Source organism: Electrophorus electricus, chromosome 13 (genome assembly GCF_041902795.1).
Source record: "Electrophorus electricus isolate QZ-2024a chromosome 13, ASM4190279v1, whole genome shotgun sequence".
Lineage (NCBI taxonomy): Eukaryota > Metazoa > Chordata > Actinopteri > Gymnotiformes > Gymnotidae > Electrophorus > Electrophorus electricus.
In genome coordinates, this window is record NC_137509.1 from 6,292,631 (window position 1) to 6,311,145 (window position 18,515).

The 18,515-nt window shown below is 40.3% G+C and overlaps 2 protein-coding genes across 5 annotated transcripts; both read right to left on the bottom strand.

The window, feature by feature from the left end:
* Window positions 1-3,127: 3,127 nt before the first annotated feature.
* Window positions 3,128-6,933, bottom strand: mfap3l (microfibril associated protein 3 like). The gene is made up of 2 exons (XM_027022496.3): window positions 6,655-6,933; window positions 3,128-5,203 (listed from the first exon to the last, which is right to left on the bottom strand). The coding sequence occupies exons 1-2, from the start codon at window positions 6,929-6,931 to the stop codon at window positions 4,305-4,307; spliced, it is 1,176 nt and encodes a 391-aa protein (XP_026878297.2). The 5' UTR covers window positions 6,932-6,933; the 3' UTR covers window positions 3,128-4,304.
* A 2,077-nt stretch (window positions 6,934-9,010) lies between these two features.
* Window positions 9,011-18,482, bottom strand: aadat (aminoadipate aminotransferase). 4 transcript variants are annotated; one of them, XM_027022492.3, is made up of 14 exons: window positions 18,402-18,482; window positions 17,917-17,988; window positions 17,591-17,759; window positions 17,167-17,299; window positions 16,272-16,346; window positions 15,905-16,114; window positions 15,348-15,413; window positions 15,002-15,084; window positions 14,605-14,701; window positions 14,058-14,119; window positions 10,937-11,001; window positions 10,445-10,551; window positions 9,482-9,583; window positions 9,011-9,279 (listed from the first exon to the last, which is right to left on the bottom strand). In XM_027022492.3, exons 1-14 carry the CDS (start codon window positions 18,430-18,432, stop codon window positions 9,238-9,240), a joined length of 1,314 nt encoding a protein of 437 aa, XP_026878293.3. In that variant the 5' UTR covers window positions 18,433-18,482; the 3' UTR covers window positions 9,011-9,237. The 4 variants fall into 4 exon arrangements, with proteins under 4 accessions (XP_026878293.3, XP_026878295.2, XP_026878294.2 ...); XM_027022494.3 differs by lacking the exon at window positions 18,402-18,482 and adding an exon at window positions 18,163-18,393; XM_027022493.3 differs by lacking the exon at window positions 18,402-18,482 and adding an exon at window positions 18,156-18,393.
* Window positions 18,483-18,515: the final 33 nt, after the last annotated feature.

Genomic DNA, 18,515 nt, shown 5'->3' on the forward strand with positions numbered 1-18,515 from the left:
GAGCAGGTATTCCAGGTTATAAGCACACTTTAAAAAATGGGCATGTGGACCAGTATGTCATTTATGTAAATGTTGCACTCATCTTTGGGCATGCCAGTGAGCACTTGGTCATCACCATACACTGGTCAACACCATACATAGTATAACACATAATGGGGACCCAAGGCCTGGGAGCAGGTATGCATTGGTTTTATTAAGAGTATCGAGCCACCAGTAGTCTACACAGAAGCACCAGGTGTCATCTCTTTGCCAAGACAACCAGCAATGCCCAGGGGATGTTGGAAAGTTTGATGATTTCTGCAGCTTCTTTCTTAGCCAATGAGAGCCAGTGGGGGTGCAGCTTCATTACTGCCAGTGTTCATAGTCAGTCTGTATACAGTCTTTCTCCATGGCCATGAAGATGTTGCTGTAAAAGTTCAGACGCTCCCAAGGCCTCTATTTCAGTTCTTGTTATTCTAGACCTGCTTCACTGATACAGTTCACAAAGTGTTGTGCAAATTTCCTCTTTAATTGCTGCCATTTCCCTCTGTGTTTCCCTCTGTGCTTCCCACTTTCTCTGTCATTAATGCTGACAAAGCGGCTGCTCTTGGGGATCCACCAACCAAGACTGGTGGATGTTCAGCTCCTCCTGCACAGGCACCTTCAGCTGCAAAATTTCAAGGTGCTTTTGATCTATCAGTGTGCCCCACCACCCACTAGCTCGGATGCTGCGTGTTCAGCTTCTCCAAAGGCTTCCCCCTTTAGAAAACAAAGGCCACACTGCCAGAAAGCCCCAACTCCCTGCCTCTGCTCCACTACTAACTACAACCTTCACTTGTTTCCTTTTTAAGCTCAGCGTCAAGCACAAGGTCCCAGTCGGCACAGGGAAAGCCAAGCTGGATCTGCACATATACTGTATACTGAGTCTCACCCCCCCCCCCCCCCCCTCCCCATTCAGCAACCTGAGTCTTAGGTGGCTGGACTTATCGAGCAGGGGACAAGAATAATGCTCAGTACCCACTTGCTCCGGGCTATGTCTTCTTCGCTGCTTGCTTTCAAGCTTGTCGTTTGCACTGCTCAGTTTCTTCCAGATGGGTGTAATCCCACTTCTGCTCTGTATTCAGCAACATTGTCTTTTATAGACTCACACACATATAACAAGAGCAAAAGGGAACTCTCGAGTGGGGGGGACAGATCACGAAAAGACAAATACAACACAAGTTAAACTAAAAAGAATATGATTAAACCAAGACATACACACAATTCAACTATCAGACCTAAAACATTACATTTAAATTAAAGTCTCCAGCGAGGCGCACTATTGTGGGAGGCCTCACCATGCTCCTCTCTGCGCTCTCACTGGTCCAATCCCCTACTCCAGTGGCGGATGCCTCAAACTCATTCATGTCACTGTACATACCATGCACCCTTTTATTTCCTCCAGAGCGTTTTATTTCGTGTAAAATTAAGTCTCATGAAAGGTAGTATGAGAAAGAAAAGGAATAAATACTCATTGTCAAAGCTCTCCCTCTCCAAAGCCATGTAGCAGCCACATTCAATCCTAAAATCTAGTAAAATCTTAATTAGCATGTAATGCTGGTTCCTGTCCTGTTATAAGGTACCCTACAAAATGTTTTATGTGAATTTGACAAAGTGCATCATAATACATATTGTGAGTGCAACTCACATTTTTCCCCAGATAGCAAACATCTTCGTGAATGTAATGCAGAATTTTATGAATCTTGTTTGAAGCTAGATGTAGGTACATCTACTTTGAGCTCTAACTACTTGACTCAGCCTCTCCTCTACCCTCACTGGTCCCACAAACATGATACAAATTTCACATACAATTTTTAAGAAACCTTAAATAGTGAGCATCTCCTGTCGTAAGCTCACAGTGCTGAGCCTGTACCGCTCATGCTCCTAATGGACTTTTAATTGGTTGGCTGCAGTTAGTAAAAGCAGGTGGCTTCACCTCCAATAAGCTTGTTTTTAACACTAGAGTACTCTCTATACACACAGATCAAGCACCATCACAAAGTTTGTGGACGACTCTATGGTGGGACACCTCATCACCAAGAATGATGAGATGGCCCATGTTGACAAAGGGCAGAGGCTTTTCCAGTAAGGCAAGGGCAACAATCTGTTCCTAAACATTAGCAAGACAAAAAAAAAAAAAAACTGGTTCTGAATAAGGGAAAAGCATGCACAGCTCTTACAATCAACAGGAGTCTGGTGGAGAAACCAAGTAGTTTCAAGGACCTCATCATACACTGACAACCTGTCATGGACTCTTCACAGAAAGCAAGGACAACTGAGCAAGTTCCACACCTCCTCAGCTAGCCTCTATAAATAGTATCCTCACTGGAAACATTACCACATGGTACGATAACTGCAGTACTGGGGAACACAAAGTCCTACAGAGAGTAGTAAGGACTGATGAACCACCAGATTAGCACTGCTCAGCCAGCAGGATATCTATACCAGGTGATGCAGGACTAGAGCAAGAAAGATTTCAAAGGATCCCACATGTCATTAACAACCTGTTTTGTTGGTTACAATGTAGAAAGCACCTCCACCTCCACATGGCCACAAAAGAGAGGGTAAAGAAGAGCTTTTTCACCCAAGCCAGAACCTTGAACTCATGTCCTCACACTCCAGCTCCTCTGCACATGGCACACCTACTCATCTATAGGATATTTTAATGTATGTACATTCTTGCCCCCCCCCTCACCTATACACACACTATTATATTGTCTGCATTGTATGTATTGTCCAGTCTTTTTTTTTTTTGAGTTGCCAAATTTCATTTCTGAGTACCTTTGTACCTGCTACAAATGCATGTGACAAACTTTGAGCAAGACCACAAATTGACCATAAAAGATAAGCATATTTACTGTAGATAAATGCTTTAAACAGGGTACACAAGAGGTCTTCTTGTGTGTCTGTAGACATATCAGAAGACACCCCCCACGAATGTGTATGAATACATTAAGATAGCAAAAATTCTGAAATCTGCAACAATGCGAAAAGTCAAAGTCCTTTGTTCATAGTGAGTCATGACTTATTTCTTCTAAGAAAACAAGATTAAATGGGCTTAATCTTCACTACACAAAGGCATTTTAGAAAGAATCAAAACACTTTAAAATCAAAGTACACAGCAGACAGGTAGTTTATTTCACTACAAAAAAAGAGCACCAAATCAGGGGAGAAGTCCAGAATGCCCACCTGTCCCCTCCAGTTTCAGTCGAGCACAACGACCTGAAGCTCATCATAATCTTTTTCATGTTCATTAAGCAGGAGAGCTGCATTTGAGGAATGAGAGGGACAAGGGTGCTCAGGCCACTTAGAAAGTGAAACATATGTAATGCTTTAAGGCTGCAGAAAGTTGGCATATTTCTAACCATCTAGGAAGTTCTCAAATATCGTCCTCAGCTTCCATGTTTCTAGAAATGTACATAAACATAATAAATAATCCAAATTATTACACCCTTTTACAACTGTAAATGTGAAAAATATACGTATAACAAAGGGGAAAAAACCCAACCTGCAGAAACCTGTTTGCACATTTGAAATGAAGAGAACACAATACTAACACGATACAACTCAAAGCAAAACCACTAATAATGATAATGACCATTATAGTAAGGTCCACTGTGGTCATTTAATTAAGAAATTCATAATTCTTTCAAAATGAAGGCTGGAGGATATTACACTGAACTTTATATCAAGCTTGACAAACTAATAGAAAGTCATAAACAACTCTCCAAGCCCAAGTTCAGAACTCAGCAACATGCAACATGCATTTAAAGATGGAACAAAAATCTCCTAACAAAAGTCAATTAGCCTGTCTTACACTTTTACAATGTTCAACAACAAATGCATATTAGCCTTCATACCTGAAATCATCATTCATCGGAATATGAAATGGAATCTACATCCATGTCTAAGATACTATGAAAAGATTATTTAAAACCCATATGCATCAGTAGCCCTAGTTACTGGTAGCCTATATACACATTTGATTATGTCTAAACCCATCAATAGCCCTAGTTTTGGTTAGTTTAATAAATACAAAAATCAGTGCTTGATTGAGGTGGTTGATATTCTAAGTTGAGCATTTCTCACAAAATACATTCAACATGAATTGTCATGAGAGAAAAAAAAAAAAGAACCAAAGAAAAAGGTCCTCAGTGTTTTCTCAAACTAAATAATAGTGAAAGCTGTTAACAGAGTGTTTTCCATTTATAAACAGAGAAAAACATAAAATGTAACGTTTTTATTTGCAAATGCATAGCAAGATAAATCATCCTGTATAAAGGATATTACACATGGCTTTCATAGATGACTTGGCTTGTTAGTAACGTTGCTCCACTTGTCTCCGTCTCTGTCGCCTTCTCCTGCTCTTCTGAATCTGCTTCAACAGGCAGCTGACCCAACGGGGGAACAGAGGAGGGCATTTCAGTAAGGGGCGGAGCCTCCAAACTACAGCCTGCTTCAGCCAGTGGTGGGTGAATGGAAACCTGAATAGCAATTTGTTGAGGCTGCTCCTGGAGAGACGCATCATCTGAATCTGTGGCAGGTGACCCACTCCGCTCTCTTTGCCTTTCCTGTAGAATGGTGAAAACGTTGCTGGCACCTAGAGCTGAACCTCCTGCAGTTCCCCCACAATGAGAACTGCCTTCATGACCTTCAGGCGCCTGTCGAACGAAGGTGTGCCTCATTTCCTCAACCCCGACAACTTCAAGGATCTCCTCCATGAAAGTACGGCAATTCATGATGAGCGGAGGTAGGGGAATGCTACGTGCCAACTCCTCAATGTAACGTGCAAACTCCATGGTCTTGAACTGTGTGACCTTGGCCAACTCCAGTGTTTTAGCAGATGTGATAATGGGAATGCGTTTCGCGATCTCAAACGCTTTCTGGAGCTTCTCTGCACCTTCAGTGCGGAAAAACTCATTAATGGCCTTCTCTGTCTTTTTAAGATGGCTGCTCATCATGCAAAGACGAGTTACATTCAATATCATAATGATCGTGAAAGTCACCAAACACACAACCATGTAGTATACACCCATGTCACCGTTTGTAAAGACCACACGAAGTGTCACTGTGCAATTAGCTGTGCCATGAATATTGGATGCCACACAAGTATATTTGCCACGGTCATTGAAAGTGATACTAGTGATGTTCAGAACTCCATTATCCAAAGTCCACCATTTTCCATCTGTAGAAGCACAACAAGAAAATACTTTTAATGCACTATTAAAACAAAGAAATTTCTAATCAAATTCACTTTAAAAGGAGTAAAAAAAAAAAACACTGTTCCATAAAGTGTTGTTTTAACCACTTTTGCTTGGAATATTGGTGAAACTACATGGGTGTCCTTTATCTAACATAAGTGCCACCTTTGTAAAGCAGAGCTTAAGATTAGTAGTTATGCTTGGTTAGAGGCTTCCAGGAATCTCTAACTCATTCCCTTTATAGTGCAGGGCAGCCACTGCATTGTATTACTTACTGCCAGGAGCCCGAGTCCATTTAGCTTGACCTTTAAGCAAAAGCCTTAGCAAATGGCAATTTATTAATGCATTACGAACTCATGTTGAATATGAGCATGTTTAATCTTGGCCTTTGGATGTCTTACGAGCCTGAAGTGTCAAAACAGTTGGCTCTTTCAAAGGAGCAAGGACCAAAGTATCTAATACAAATGCTGCATTGTAAAACTCAACAGTTCTATAGTTAGGGTCATTTTGAGTACTCCAAGTAGATTAACTGTTTAATCTATACATTAATAAGCACTCCTCATCCACCACTACAAGGAGTGGATGAATGTGTGTTGCCAAAATCTATATATAAATAAAAGGTATGATATAAAAACAAGTCTGCAATTTACATTTCTGTTTTTCTGAACCAGAAGTTTGGTTTAGTGGCAAAAAGGCAGTTGCTAATAAGATGTGAGGACAATTCATGTGCCTGCACTTCCTCTCAATGTCAGTAAAGCAAGTTTAGACTGGTTATGGATGATGGTTGGAAACTGGAAAACAAATCCAAAAGTATTAAAATCTTGCACATGACACACAAAATTACTATTCTGAATAGGTTGTCAGAGGTGCTTCAATTAAACTACACCGTGATTGTTGGTGTAAAGGAATGGCTTTGAGGTTTAGTTCCTTCTAAAAAGCTCCACTCCTATTTTGGGAACAAGTAAGAGCATGTTGGGCATGCTTCACACACATGCAGTTTACATTCCTCATGTGGACTTTACATTCTACCAGACATGCCTTGCTTGATTAATCAAGGTGCATATTTTAATACATGAAATGATAAATAAAGCAGTCTGTAAAATGCCAAAAAAAAAGAAGTCGTCAGATTTGGATTGTGCAGAAGAATATAGCTTTATAAGAGTGCCCTCAATTGGTATTAGTGTGTCAAAAGATAAGCTTCGTCTTACTCTTCAAAGGAAAATAGTAAAGTTATTTAACCCTGGAGATTATACATGAGGGTAGAGATCACTTGTGTTGTAGGGTGCAATATTGTCAAGTTTCTTACAAAAATGGTCAGGGTTTTCCTTTATTATGCAGAATTGATACCCAGTTTTTTTGTGCAAATTCTGTTTATTACAGCTGTTTTGTTCTACAGGGCTCACATTCAGAACAAGTTCAGAGAAAATCGACTTACCAGTTTTGTCTATGTCTAAAAGGTGACCGTGAGAGTTAAACCACCGAACATCCGGAAAAGGGTCACCGGTTACATTGCAGTCGATCAAAGCGTAGTTGCCCTCCCGGGCTATGATCTGGCTTATTTTAGTTAGCACCCCAGGGATCATGCCTCCATGTCCCTCGCTTCCTTTCCGGGTATCGTTGCTATCCGCCACAGAAAGGTTCAAGGCACCTGCGGTGCCGAAGCTGATAAAAGACGCCAAATAAACTAAAGTGTATCCGTTTGCCCCTTTCATTTTCACCGGCTTTCTGTACTAACCCCTGAGATTAAATGTTATTCCACTCTGGTCTTCATTACGCTAACAAGCTATCTGGAGGTAGCCGAGCAAACGGAGAGTAAATGGTTGACATTTGTGATCCTCTGTTCTTCAGTAGTTCCGCTGTAGGAGAGAAAACAAGCTGTTATTTGCTCCTGTTAAAACAGCATTCACAGTCGCCTGCTTGAGTCTGATGGAGCACGCTAGCACTCCCATTTCGCCTGTTCCTTATAATAGGTATGAACTAAAAGGTTTACTTAATTGCGGCTTTTTAGAATTTTTCACTGCAACAATAAGTCCGCCGATAGTCGTTTGTTATTCTAGCTATACTTGCTAGCTAGCTACATCAGAAATGCTCCAACCTAAACATGCAGTTTGTATTATTAATAAGAAGTGTGGAGAACTATGAAATTATTAAAGTGTGTGTGTATGGCATGATACACAAAGTAAGTTTTATTAGGTAAAGCACTAAGCAGTGTCCTCTTAACGGTTAAAATCCGTTAACAGTTTAGGGATAGCCAGGTTAGCTAGTTTATATAGCTAGCTAGTTTAGACAGTTTTCACATCGTTGCCATTTTCAACACTTTCTCCTTAATATATATTTATACATAAGTGATTGTCTTGAGGCCAGCATAAACTGAACTAAACGCATAACATCCCAAGTTAGTTGACTAATTAGCTTACTCGATAGCTAGCTAGCTAACTAAACTCGCTAAGCTAGTCAGCCGATGACCAAAAAAGGCAAAAGGCTCTGTCTAAACCACTAGCTGTTCAAATACCGGTGTTTACACAGTACACAATGTCTAGAAAAATAAACATCACAGACGGAAAATAAGCAAAGTTGACGGTAGCAGATTTCGTTGCTAACAGAAGGACAACCTTAATAATACATTTTGGTACCTAGACTTAAATATAAAAAAGAGACAATCTAGCCTCAGTCACCGTCCATAGCCAGCGAGGGTTTTGAACGTAGAGCGTTGAGCTTTGGGACTTGCCGGTTCCACTTACCGCATTGTTCATCGAAATCAATACTTTTTGTTCGAGGAACAATCCTCTTGGGTGGGGGGAAAGCCAACACACAGAGTCCTGTGTTGGGGTAATCGGCAAATCCGATTCACTCCTTGACTTCAGAGCTCGCAAAGGCTCTGCTATGGCTGGATGAATCTAGGACGGTCTCTTCTGAGCATGTACCGAACCTGGCTCGTTTTATTAGGGTCTATGTCCGTCCCCAGCTCCTTGTTTCTGACTGCACTCTGGGACTTGGCACCGCGAGTCTTGGCAGTGAATACAGACTTTGTCTTTTATCCCTATTAAACCGGATTTCGTGTACTTTGAAATGGCCTCTCACCTGTATGGGTTGTTCCAGCATAAATTATTTAGTGATGGCTAAGTAAAAAAAAAAAATTTTTTTAAATTTAGATTTTCTATTAAATTGCCCTTGGTCAAAAAATTACTTTGTTTATATTTAACTTAAGGATATATATATTAAATAATATGGATATTTATAGCTGGGGCCTTAAATGCAGAATTATTTTGAGCACCAAGTATGAAACGAGCCATTTTAGAAAATCTACATAATTTATCTAAAGTTACCAGAAGTATGAAAGCTATGTTGCTTTAATTTTCTGGGGAGAAATCTCAAATTGGGTTTGCTGCTTTTAATCACTTGTTACAGGCTCTTCCTCTAGTTACTGCCATGGTCCAAAGTTCCACCTTCACTCCAAAAACAAAACAAACAAATCCCCATACTACAGTACCCCAAAATATTCACCACCGCTGTCTGGTTGATCTGTAACTGTACTTTTGCCATTTCCTTCCAACTATAGATTGGATCTCAAATTTCATTTTAAGGATGTGTGGTAAGAACCTTGTCTTTCCAGCTAAAATGATGCAACCATCATGCATGTTTACAAATGGAAGGCTTTAGGTAACTGATGAATCAATAAAAACAAGTAAACCTTTCCAACATAGGAAAATTGATTGCTTTTAAAAATAAACATGCCCAACCAATGCATACATGCAAATTCTATGTAACTGATGATATCAGACTTATTTTTTGGCTTTGACTCTTTTTATTTATTGCATCTTTTAATCCAAAAGACAGTAAGACCTTGTAGTGGTCTTGTAGTTAAAATGTAGGACAAAATGTCTCAGTGCAGTTGCTGCAAAAAGAAACATTCAGTGCAGCCACTGTATTAAGAGGCAGATAACAACGAGACTTAGCATCTGTGCAAAACCAGTCTCTGGCAATGAAAAAGATCTTATCTTTTGTAAGAATTCAGTTATCACAAAGCTTCCTTGATAAGTACTGAGAGTCTCTTAAAAGCCTGTTGAAAAAGAGGAAAATAAACTGCAATGAAGGCTTAATTTTGGTGTAATGTTTTGTATATGTGTATGAAAGGTACTGTGTGTGTATATACATGGGGTGAGGGGGGAGTGAGTGAAAGAGAAAGAGAAAGGTGGGTAGAGAGCTCCATGTGTGTGTGTTAAGAATGACTACGCATGCACCTCTGTGTATGGCTGTAATACCTCATCGATCTGTTGTGGTGTGGACAGAGAGAAGGCAGCTCTCACATAGGGGCAGGGATCGGAGCTGCATATGTTAAACACCCCTCCAGGCACAAGAAGCACCTAAGTGAAAGGGTTTTTAAAAATAAAATTTAAACAAGTATTAAGATTAATAGACAGACTAAATAGATCTTGTGCTGCAGCCTACTCTACACCATTACTTGACAACTTCTTCTTCTGTGCAGTACTATAGTTTACAGAATATAATTCTTCAGATCCTGGTCATAATCTGCTTTTTATAAGATTGACTCTCTCTATTCTGAATCATGTCAAGTCTGAACAGAACATATACTGATACTCACAAGCTGAAGGGCTGTTTTACTGGGAATTTAATTTGTGGAAAATAACTGTGCAGTCTGCAAATGGTAAGAACAGCCTATTGTACTCCATGCCCTTTTCTAAGTGCAACCAACCAATGAGGCTGGCATCTGTACAAGAGAGTGTGTGTGTGTGTGTGTGGGAGGTGATGAAACATTCTGCTCATACACAGGATCTTTGCCTAGATGCATGGTGGTTAATTTTCAGGCATGCACGCATGCGCGCACACACACACTATTTATAATTTCAGTTTATTAAACCCTGTGCATGATATTCAGAACATTTAAACATTATCCCTTGGAAAAGGGAAATAAAGATAAGCTTGGATTTGGCTTTAATTGTGCATATTACTTATTCCATGTGGTTTACTGCAAGTTAGTCATTTCCTAACTTTTTTCTCTTATTTTTCTAAGGGTGATTGTGTGGATTTGGGTGTTTTTATAAAATTTTATTGAAATTCACTTATATGAGTAATTTCTATGGAGCATGTCATATTAAGCTCTTTGTGTGCATGTATATGTACATGCACATTAGTGCGCACATGTGATTGTGTGTCTGCATGTGTGTGCAAGCATGTTAATGGGCACATGTATGTGTGTAGTGTACCTCTTTCTCAAGTGCTTTTTCCATTATAAGCTTCTGTGTATCTTTAATGCCCTTTAATTTAATCCACAGGAACATGCCAGCTGCTGGTGCATGCCACTCTGCTAAATCTGAGAAAACACACAAAGATACCCACACACCCACATACATGCACACACACACACAAGAAAGTAAATTACAGCACAGCTAGGAGTGAAATATTATGGCCTATAGTTGGACTGTAAACAACTATACAACTTGGCTTGACTTTCAAATTTCCCATAGTCAAATCAGGAAGGTGAAAACCAGACTTACAAAACCTTTCAAAAATAAAAATGGTTTTAATTAAGATACAACACCTCAGCTATGACTCCCCCATAATAAAACTGCTGAGAGAATAATGTTTCATTCTGAGCATGACCCAGGAATGAGATGTTGAAAGGTAAGGTGGCCTGACTGGATGCATGGACAGAAGCTCTGAAGTCAGTCTGCAACAACCAGGGAAAAGAAACAAACCTTTAAGCCACTTGTCTGCTGAAGAGAGCATTGCATTCCTCTGGGATCTATAGAACTCCACAACCCTGAAGAACAAAAGAAATTCCCACCATCAGAATGGCTGCGTCAGATTATTTACTGCTGGGCAGTTTTGGAAACTACATCAGAATGTAATTTCAGTTCAAACAAATCAATACTGCATTCAAGAAAATAGGTTTGGATATGTAAGATCATCATAAACAATAAGGGTTTTATCATAGTTAGCTAATGTTTTGCAGTTGTCTCATATACCCAATATTTGTCTTGCATACACATAATGGCCACTTTATTAGGGACACCTGCCCTTTCACAATTGCAGCTTCCCTATGTGGAAATTAGACAGGTGATCACAGAGTGCAGCATAAAATCAGATGAGCAAATTTACAGTGGTTCAGTTTCAGTGCGAATCCACCTTAGAGTGGGAAACTCAAGCAATCTGAACAACTTCAAATGAGACATGGTCATCAGTTATAGACTAATGAGGGATGGTCAACGGTGACAGACTAATGAGGCATGGTCAATGGTGACAGACTAATGAGGGATGGTCAACGGTGACAGACTAATGAGGCATGGTCAACGGTGATAGATTAATGAGGCATGGCCTCGGTGCTGGACAAGCCAGGGCCAGAATTTCAAAAACTGCCAATCTTGTGGGTTTTTCTCAAGCAACAGTGTTGAGGGTGTACAGAGAATGGTTTGATCTAGGAAAAACATCCAGCAAAAAGGGGATCCTTTTCCAAGGTCATTCTGGCAAACAAGCCATGCACAGTCAAGCAAATTGCAGCCAAATACAATTCAGGTGCTCCAACTAATGTGTCCAAACCCACAACTTATCATTCTATAGCATGGATGGGCATTCACAGTAGTGGAAAAACATCACCTTGTCAGATGACTCAAGATCAAGATTTCTGTTACACCATGCAGATAGGAAGGTCAGAATTTGGCACAAGCAGCATGAATGAATGAGCCTTTCCTGTCAGTTGTTGAGTTCGGGCTGGTGGAGGTGGAGTAGTGATGTGTGGATTGATTTGTTGGCACCCCTTCCAGGGACTAATGGGTCCTCTGAACATGACAGTGAGTTTTGTTTGCTTTCCTGGCCTTCACAGGCCCCAGATCTTAATCTTATACAGCATCACTGGGATAAAGTAGAATGGACTGTTCATAGGATGTCAGTATTTCCATCTAATTTGCAACTGCTAGAAGATATCCTCTCTGCATGGGCCAAGATTCCTGCAGAATGATTTCAACACCTGCAACAAGATGTCTAATAAAGGGGCCATTCAGGGTATACAGTGGTGGTGGGCGGGGAGTGTTTGCCCCCTTCCTGATTTTTTATTTTGTCACACTTAAGTTTCAGATCAAATAAATGTAACTATTAGACAAAACACAAAATGCAGTTTTTAAATGGTTTTTATTATTAAAGGGAACAAAAATCCAAACCTACATGACCCTGTGTGAAAACCTGATTGCCCCCTAAACCCAATAACTGGTTGGGCCACCCTTAGCAGCGACAATTGCAATCATGCATTTGCGATAACTGACAATGAGTATTTTACAGTGCTGTGGAGGAATTTTGGCCCACTCATCTTTGCAGAATTGTTGTAATTCAGCCACATTGGAGGGTCTTCGAGCATGAACTGCCTTTTTAAGGTTATGTCACAGCATCTCAATCAAATTCAGGTCAGGGCTTTGATTAGGCCACTCAAGTCTTCATTTTTTTTTTCTTAAGCCATTCCAAGGTGGACTTGCTGGTGTGTTTTGGATCATTGTCCTGCTGCAGAACCCAAGTGTGCTTCAACCTGAGGTCATGAACAGTTGGCTGGACATTCTCTTTCAGGATTTTTTGGTAGACAGCAGAATTCATGGTTCCATTTACCACAGCAAGTCTTCCAGGTCCTGAAGCAGCAAAACAGCCCCAGACCATCATACTACCACCATATTTTACAGTTGGTATGATGTTCCTTATCTGAAATGCTGTGTTACTTTTACGACAGATGTAATGGGACATACACCTTCCAAAAAGTTCAACCAAAAGTTCAACTCATCAGGCCACAGAGTATATTCCCAAAAGTCTTGAGGATCATCAAGATGCTTTCTGGCAAAACTGAGACAAGCCTTTAAATGTTCTTTTTGCTCAGCAGTGGTTTTTGACTTGGAACTCTGCCATGCAGGCCATTTTTGCCCAGTCTCTTTCTTATGGTGGAATCATGAACACTGACCTTAACTAAAGCAAGTGAGGCCTGGAGTTCTTTGGATGTTGTAGGGTCTTTTGGGACCTCTTGGGGTAATTTTGGTCAGCCAGCCACTCTTGGGAAGGTTCACCACTGTTCCATGTTTTCGCCATTTGTGGATAATGGCTCTCACTGTGGTTCACTGGAGTCCCAAAGCTTTAGAAATGGCTTTATAACCTTTTCCAGCATAATGTCTAGCTTTTAAGGATCTTTTTTTTATCTACTTCACTTTGTCAGGCAGGTCCTATTTAAGTGATTTCTTGATTGAGCATAGGTGTGGCAGTAATCAGGCCTGGGTGTGGCTAGAGAAATTAAACTTAGCTTTCCCAAGATGTGATAAACTACAGTTAATTTATGTTTTAACAGGGGGGCAATCACTTTTTCACACAGGGCCATGTAGGTTTGGATTTTTTCCCCCTTAATAATAAAAACCTTAATTTAAAAACTGCATTTTGTGTTTACTTGTGTTATCTTTGTCTAATATTTAAATTTGTTTGATGATCTGAAACATTTGTGACAAACATGCAAAAAAAAAAGATATCAGGAAGGGGGCAAACACTTTTTCACACCACTGTATATGAGTGTCAACTATACTGTAAAGACTATGTCAGTGTCTGGCTGTGTTTGGAGGGTTGAGCACACTGTTTAAACCAGTCCAACTAATTTTAGACCAGTGATGCCCAGCTCTGCTGTCAGAGATCTACTGCACTGGTAAGTTTAATCACAACCTCAGTCACTGAGGTCCGCACTAAGCAACCTTAGATCCAGGTGTAGACACAGACCACTGGAATTTAAGCAGCAGGTCTCAAGTGAGAACAAATGTAAGCCTTTATTGTAAGGCTGAAATACAGTACGACTGCTTTCAGACTCACCCATCAATGTGCTTTAAGAAGCCATCCTGGCCCCAGCTGTGCAGGAGCTCAGAAATCATGAGCTGGACAGAAGAGGAAAGGAATGGAGAGGAGAGACCATCAATTCCCTTTTCGTTATTATTATTATTATTATTATTATTATTATTATTATTATTGTTGTTGTTGTTGTAATAGTGTAATACTGAAGAAAAGCTGAAGATAAGGTTGATTCCCAGTTCTCCTCCTATTTTTAAACTGACCAATGTAAAATGGTCAGCTTATGCTATATGCTTATGCTATAGATTGGTGCAAATTCAACTAGTGGGCACACATTAAAGGACATTAGGGCCTTGCTCAGGAGCCCAACAGAGGCCACTTAGCAGTGGTGGGACTTGAACCAGCAAATTTCTGATTACAAGTCAAGTACCTTCACCAGCACTAGTGCTGATGCTGAGGCCCTGCTGTGGGGAGGAACAGCATCAATACTCACAAGTTATGAATAGCGCTGTTTCTGAGAGAAAGTGTGAAGGCCACATAGAGAACGAGAGTGAGAGAGTAGTGTGCTGACCTGGGTAAAGGTGCTGGTGTGCATGGTGGAAGCTTGGATGTGAAGAACCACACGGTCCACTAACGGCTTCGGCCCTGTGACGAAACCGACCCTTAACCTGCAAACATGCTTACACCATTTCATCCAGACACTAATGTGTACAAATATGTATATATTTATAAATGACAGCACATATTTACAAATGGATATAACTATGAGCTTATATTATGTGAATTACAGCTCACAACTGGTTCTATTCAGCAGACATGCAGTTAAGATTGGAGTCATTAATGTTTTATATATGCATTCATTTTTGGATGATATATTCACTTCCTCATCACCTCAGGCTACTGGAAACATTATTTGCTCACAAATATATTGAAAACACAGACATACCCACAGAGAGACACACGCTTACCCCGATGACAGGATTTTGGAAATGGAGTCGGTTCGTATAACGCGTCCATCAACATCTATTGAGAGAAATGTAGGAGCCCATGGCTGGAGAAAGAAAACCAGACTATTTAAAATGTTTTTAAATCCAGACTATTAATCTATCTAAAAACAATTTAAAACCAGATTATTGAATCTATTTAAAATTTATTTAAAACCAGACTATGTGTTTGATCAAGCAGAACATAAACAGTGGCCATCATCTTATCTGTTCAACATTACAGAGGTTATCAGATCATGTAGATAGCAGCAATAAAATAATTACTAACACCACACAAATAGGTCTAACAGACCATTAAACCAATATGTACCTTTTGAAACTGCAGGAAATAATATGGGTCATCCTCGATGATAAGAAAGTCATACTTTCTTGCCAGCTGTAGATGGAAAACACATAAAACTTGAAAAATGGCAATGAAGTGCAGGCTCACTTTAATTTGAGGGTAAGCATGTCCATATGGCCATATATATATAGCATTTCTATTTTAGGGGATAAAAACTATCTTAAGTGGATAGCTGGCTGCTGAACTCTTTCATGGCTGTATCATTAATCAATGTACATGAAAGCTAAGAAAATATCTAGAACTGATTCCAGACGTGGCATCTGGAGTCTGTTGTAGTTGTTCTTGCAGTGCATCACCAGGGACGATACCTGGTGTATGTTAATGCCTATGCAGTCACTAATTACAAATTACTGTGTACTGAACTGAACATCTGATCATTTTACTTAAGATTTTGTTCATCTGCTCCAGTACTTTTATGCTACTTAAATCAGTGGACTATAATATATAGAGAACTGTGTTTGCATTATGGGCCACAGGGGCATAATATGCGTATTCAGTTCACTGCTTCGACCTGGAACCAGAACCTTATAGATCTCCTGTTTCCTCTCAAAGGTCATAGAGGCGCCTGTGGGATTGCCTCCATTGGGGATGGTGTAGAGGACACTGGGCACGGTGCTGCCAGGTCTCTGTGAATCTGCAGGGTCCCACTGGGCCAGAATGTCCCTCAGGCCTTCTGGGATCATACCATGCTGATCACTGGGGACATTTATGATGGAACAGCCCAATGGCTGGAGCTGTGGGTGAAGGGAAGCAGCCATGAGTAATGTTCAGTGCAGGAACAAGGGGCTTGTTTTAAATATGGGCTGTTCGCACTAAGCAGGCCCTGACCTTAAGCTTCACAGAAAATATCACAGGGCTGGTCCCAGAGCATTCATAAGGAAAGACTCTTACCGCAGCCAAAGTGCCTGGGTATGTGGGTGTATCAAGAAGGACATTGTCACCAGGACTGACAAGCATCTCAAAAACCTTTAATGAAAAATAAAACAGGAGACTGTTGATTTATTGGTTACTTTATATATATAAGTTAACATCACTCACACAGAGCACAGGTGGTTAAATACCAACAGGTTTAAGGTGCAGAAACACTGGAGGATTTGCACAAACAAGATGAGCTACCAGTAGTGGCAATGAAGATACAGTAAATAACTTACTGAAGAACACAGTTCTCTTTCAACAAGCATCATAGTAAGGTCACCTGGAGGGGTATTCACAGTGTGCTCACTCAGTCAGTTCACAATGATCACTACAAGCCAAACCTATCACTACAAATCATACATATTCATCAGACTGAGAATAGTCAGACAGAACTTTACTATGCAGCCGGACAATGATCCTAAACATATTTTAAAATGAAATATGAAATATTTAAGCACGAATGAAGTGGAAAGTGTGTTATGGAAACCGGCCTGGCCCACAGTCACCAGATATCTCACCAGCTGGATGAACTTGAGAGAAAACTATATCGCATGATTCAAAAAGGACTTCTAGACAAACTTAGAAAGGCTTGGCGTGCCATACCAATTAGATACCAGCATAAACTTCATGAAAGGATTACCTGAATATGTCAAATTTCAGCAAAACAAATTAAAAAAGTTAAAACCCCTTTGATTTTACATTAATAAAGACATAATTATATCTTCATAAAAAAAGTAAATTTTTATTATTAAACAGTTAGTTTTGCTTCCAAACTTCAGATCTGCAGTATATATGAGCTACAAGACTTTGCAGGCTTGTGTTTGCTGAAACCCAGCTGGGTAAGCTGATGCCACTGTGAGAGAAGGCGTACTTTACAGAGTCCCTCCTGGCTGCCTGTAGTGACACATAGCTCCATCTGGCCTCTCTCTGGGCTGTAGCCCATTGTGGGAGGGTTATGCAGCCTCCTCTGGAGTTCCCTCATCCATGTGAGCAGCTCTGGGATACTAACATGCAGACAAATAGACGTGACGCTTTACTTCATAGGTCAAGCTATAGCTACTTCCCACCACACAACGACCCAACCAGAAAGACATAGCCATGAATATGTGGAACATTTGTCAAGCTTTCAATTGACAAATAAGTCTAATCATGCAGCAAACTCACTAAATGACTTGTTTTGGGTTTTTCATGTTTAACATTTAGACATCATTCAAAATAGCAGAAGAAGCACTGCACAAACTATAAGGCTCCATTCTGTGTTATATATACATTATGTAACGATGTGGCGGATTTACCCATAAGATCCAGAATACTGCAAAGCCCGTTTCATGATCGTTTCATCAAAGACAATTTCTTCTCCATTCTTCATTTTAATGGTGGCGGAGTGAAAGGGGAACGTATTGGGGTTCGGTGCCCCACCGGCTAGAGAAATCAGGGAGGGCGGAGAGCGCTGCTGGAGCTCAGCTGCAGGCGCACGATAAACGGAACAGGTGTAAGAAAAGGAAAAATCCATTCATATTTCAGTCCACTTAAATGAATTTTTGTCACTACTTGGGCTTCTATTTCTACCGGTCATAGCCTAGTAGGGGGCTGTAACACAGGTTGGTGGACCATTTCTTACTCAGAAGGCGGATCGGAGATGCCTTCCGTGCCGCACTCACAGCTGTCAAAAACCTAGAATAGTTCATGTTTCCTGAAGGTTGAAAGAACATGGATATATAAGCAAACAAGAAGACCTTCTCAAACAGCTTATCTCAAATGTACCGATTTCTACTGAGAGAGTAACTCGGTGCAGTAGTTCAACTGATTCCAGTTAGATTGCTTAAGAGCTAATACGGAGTAAACCTGTTAACACCGTACAGCCTACGAGTAAAACGTTTTTCCAGGTGGTAGTCGGAGAGGGAGAGCCGAACGTTCTTTAATTTCGTGGTTGTCAAGCCTTACTCCATCATCGTTAAAAGTGTACAAGCCGATTTATAATCTTACGAATCAAAAGCTTTATAATGAACTATATATACTGGTCTTGTAAACAGTTTTGGGATTAATATGTACAACACAGCTCAAAACACATTACATAGTAACCCGAAAACACCAGAGCTGACTGACCTTGCCTTTCCACGGTTCTCGAACGCAACATTTATTGGATAATGTAGTTTTTTGGAATTAAATTATGAAGAAATAGGTAGTTGTTGGACTACATTACCCATGATCTGGTTGGTG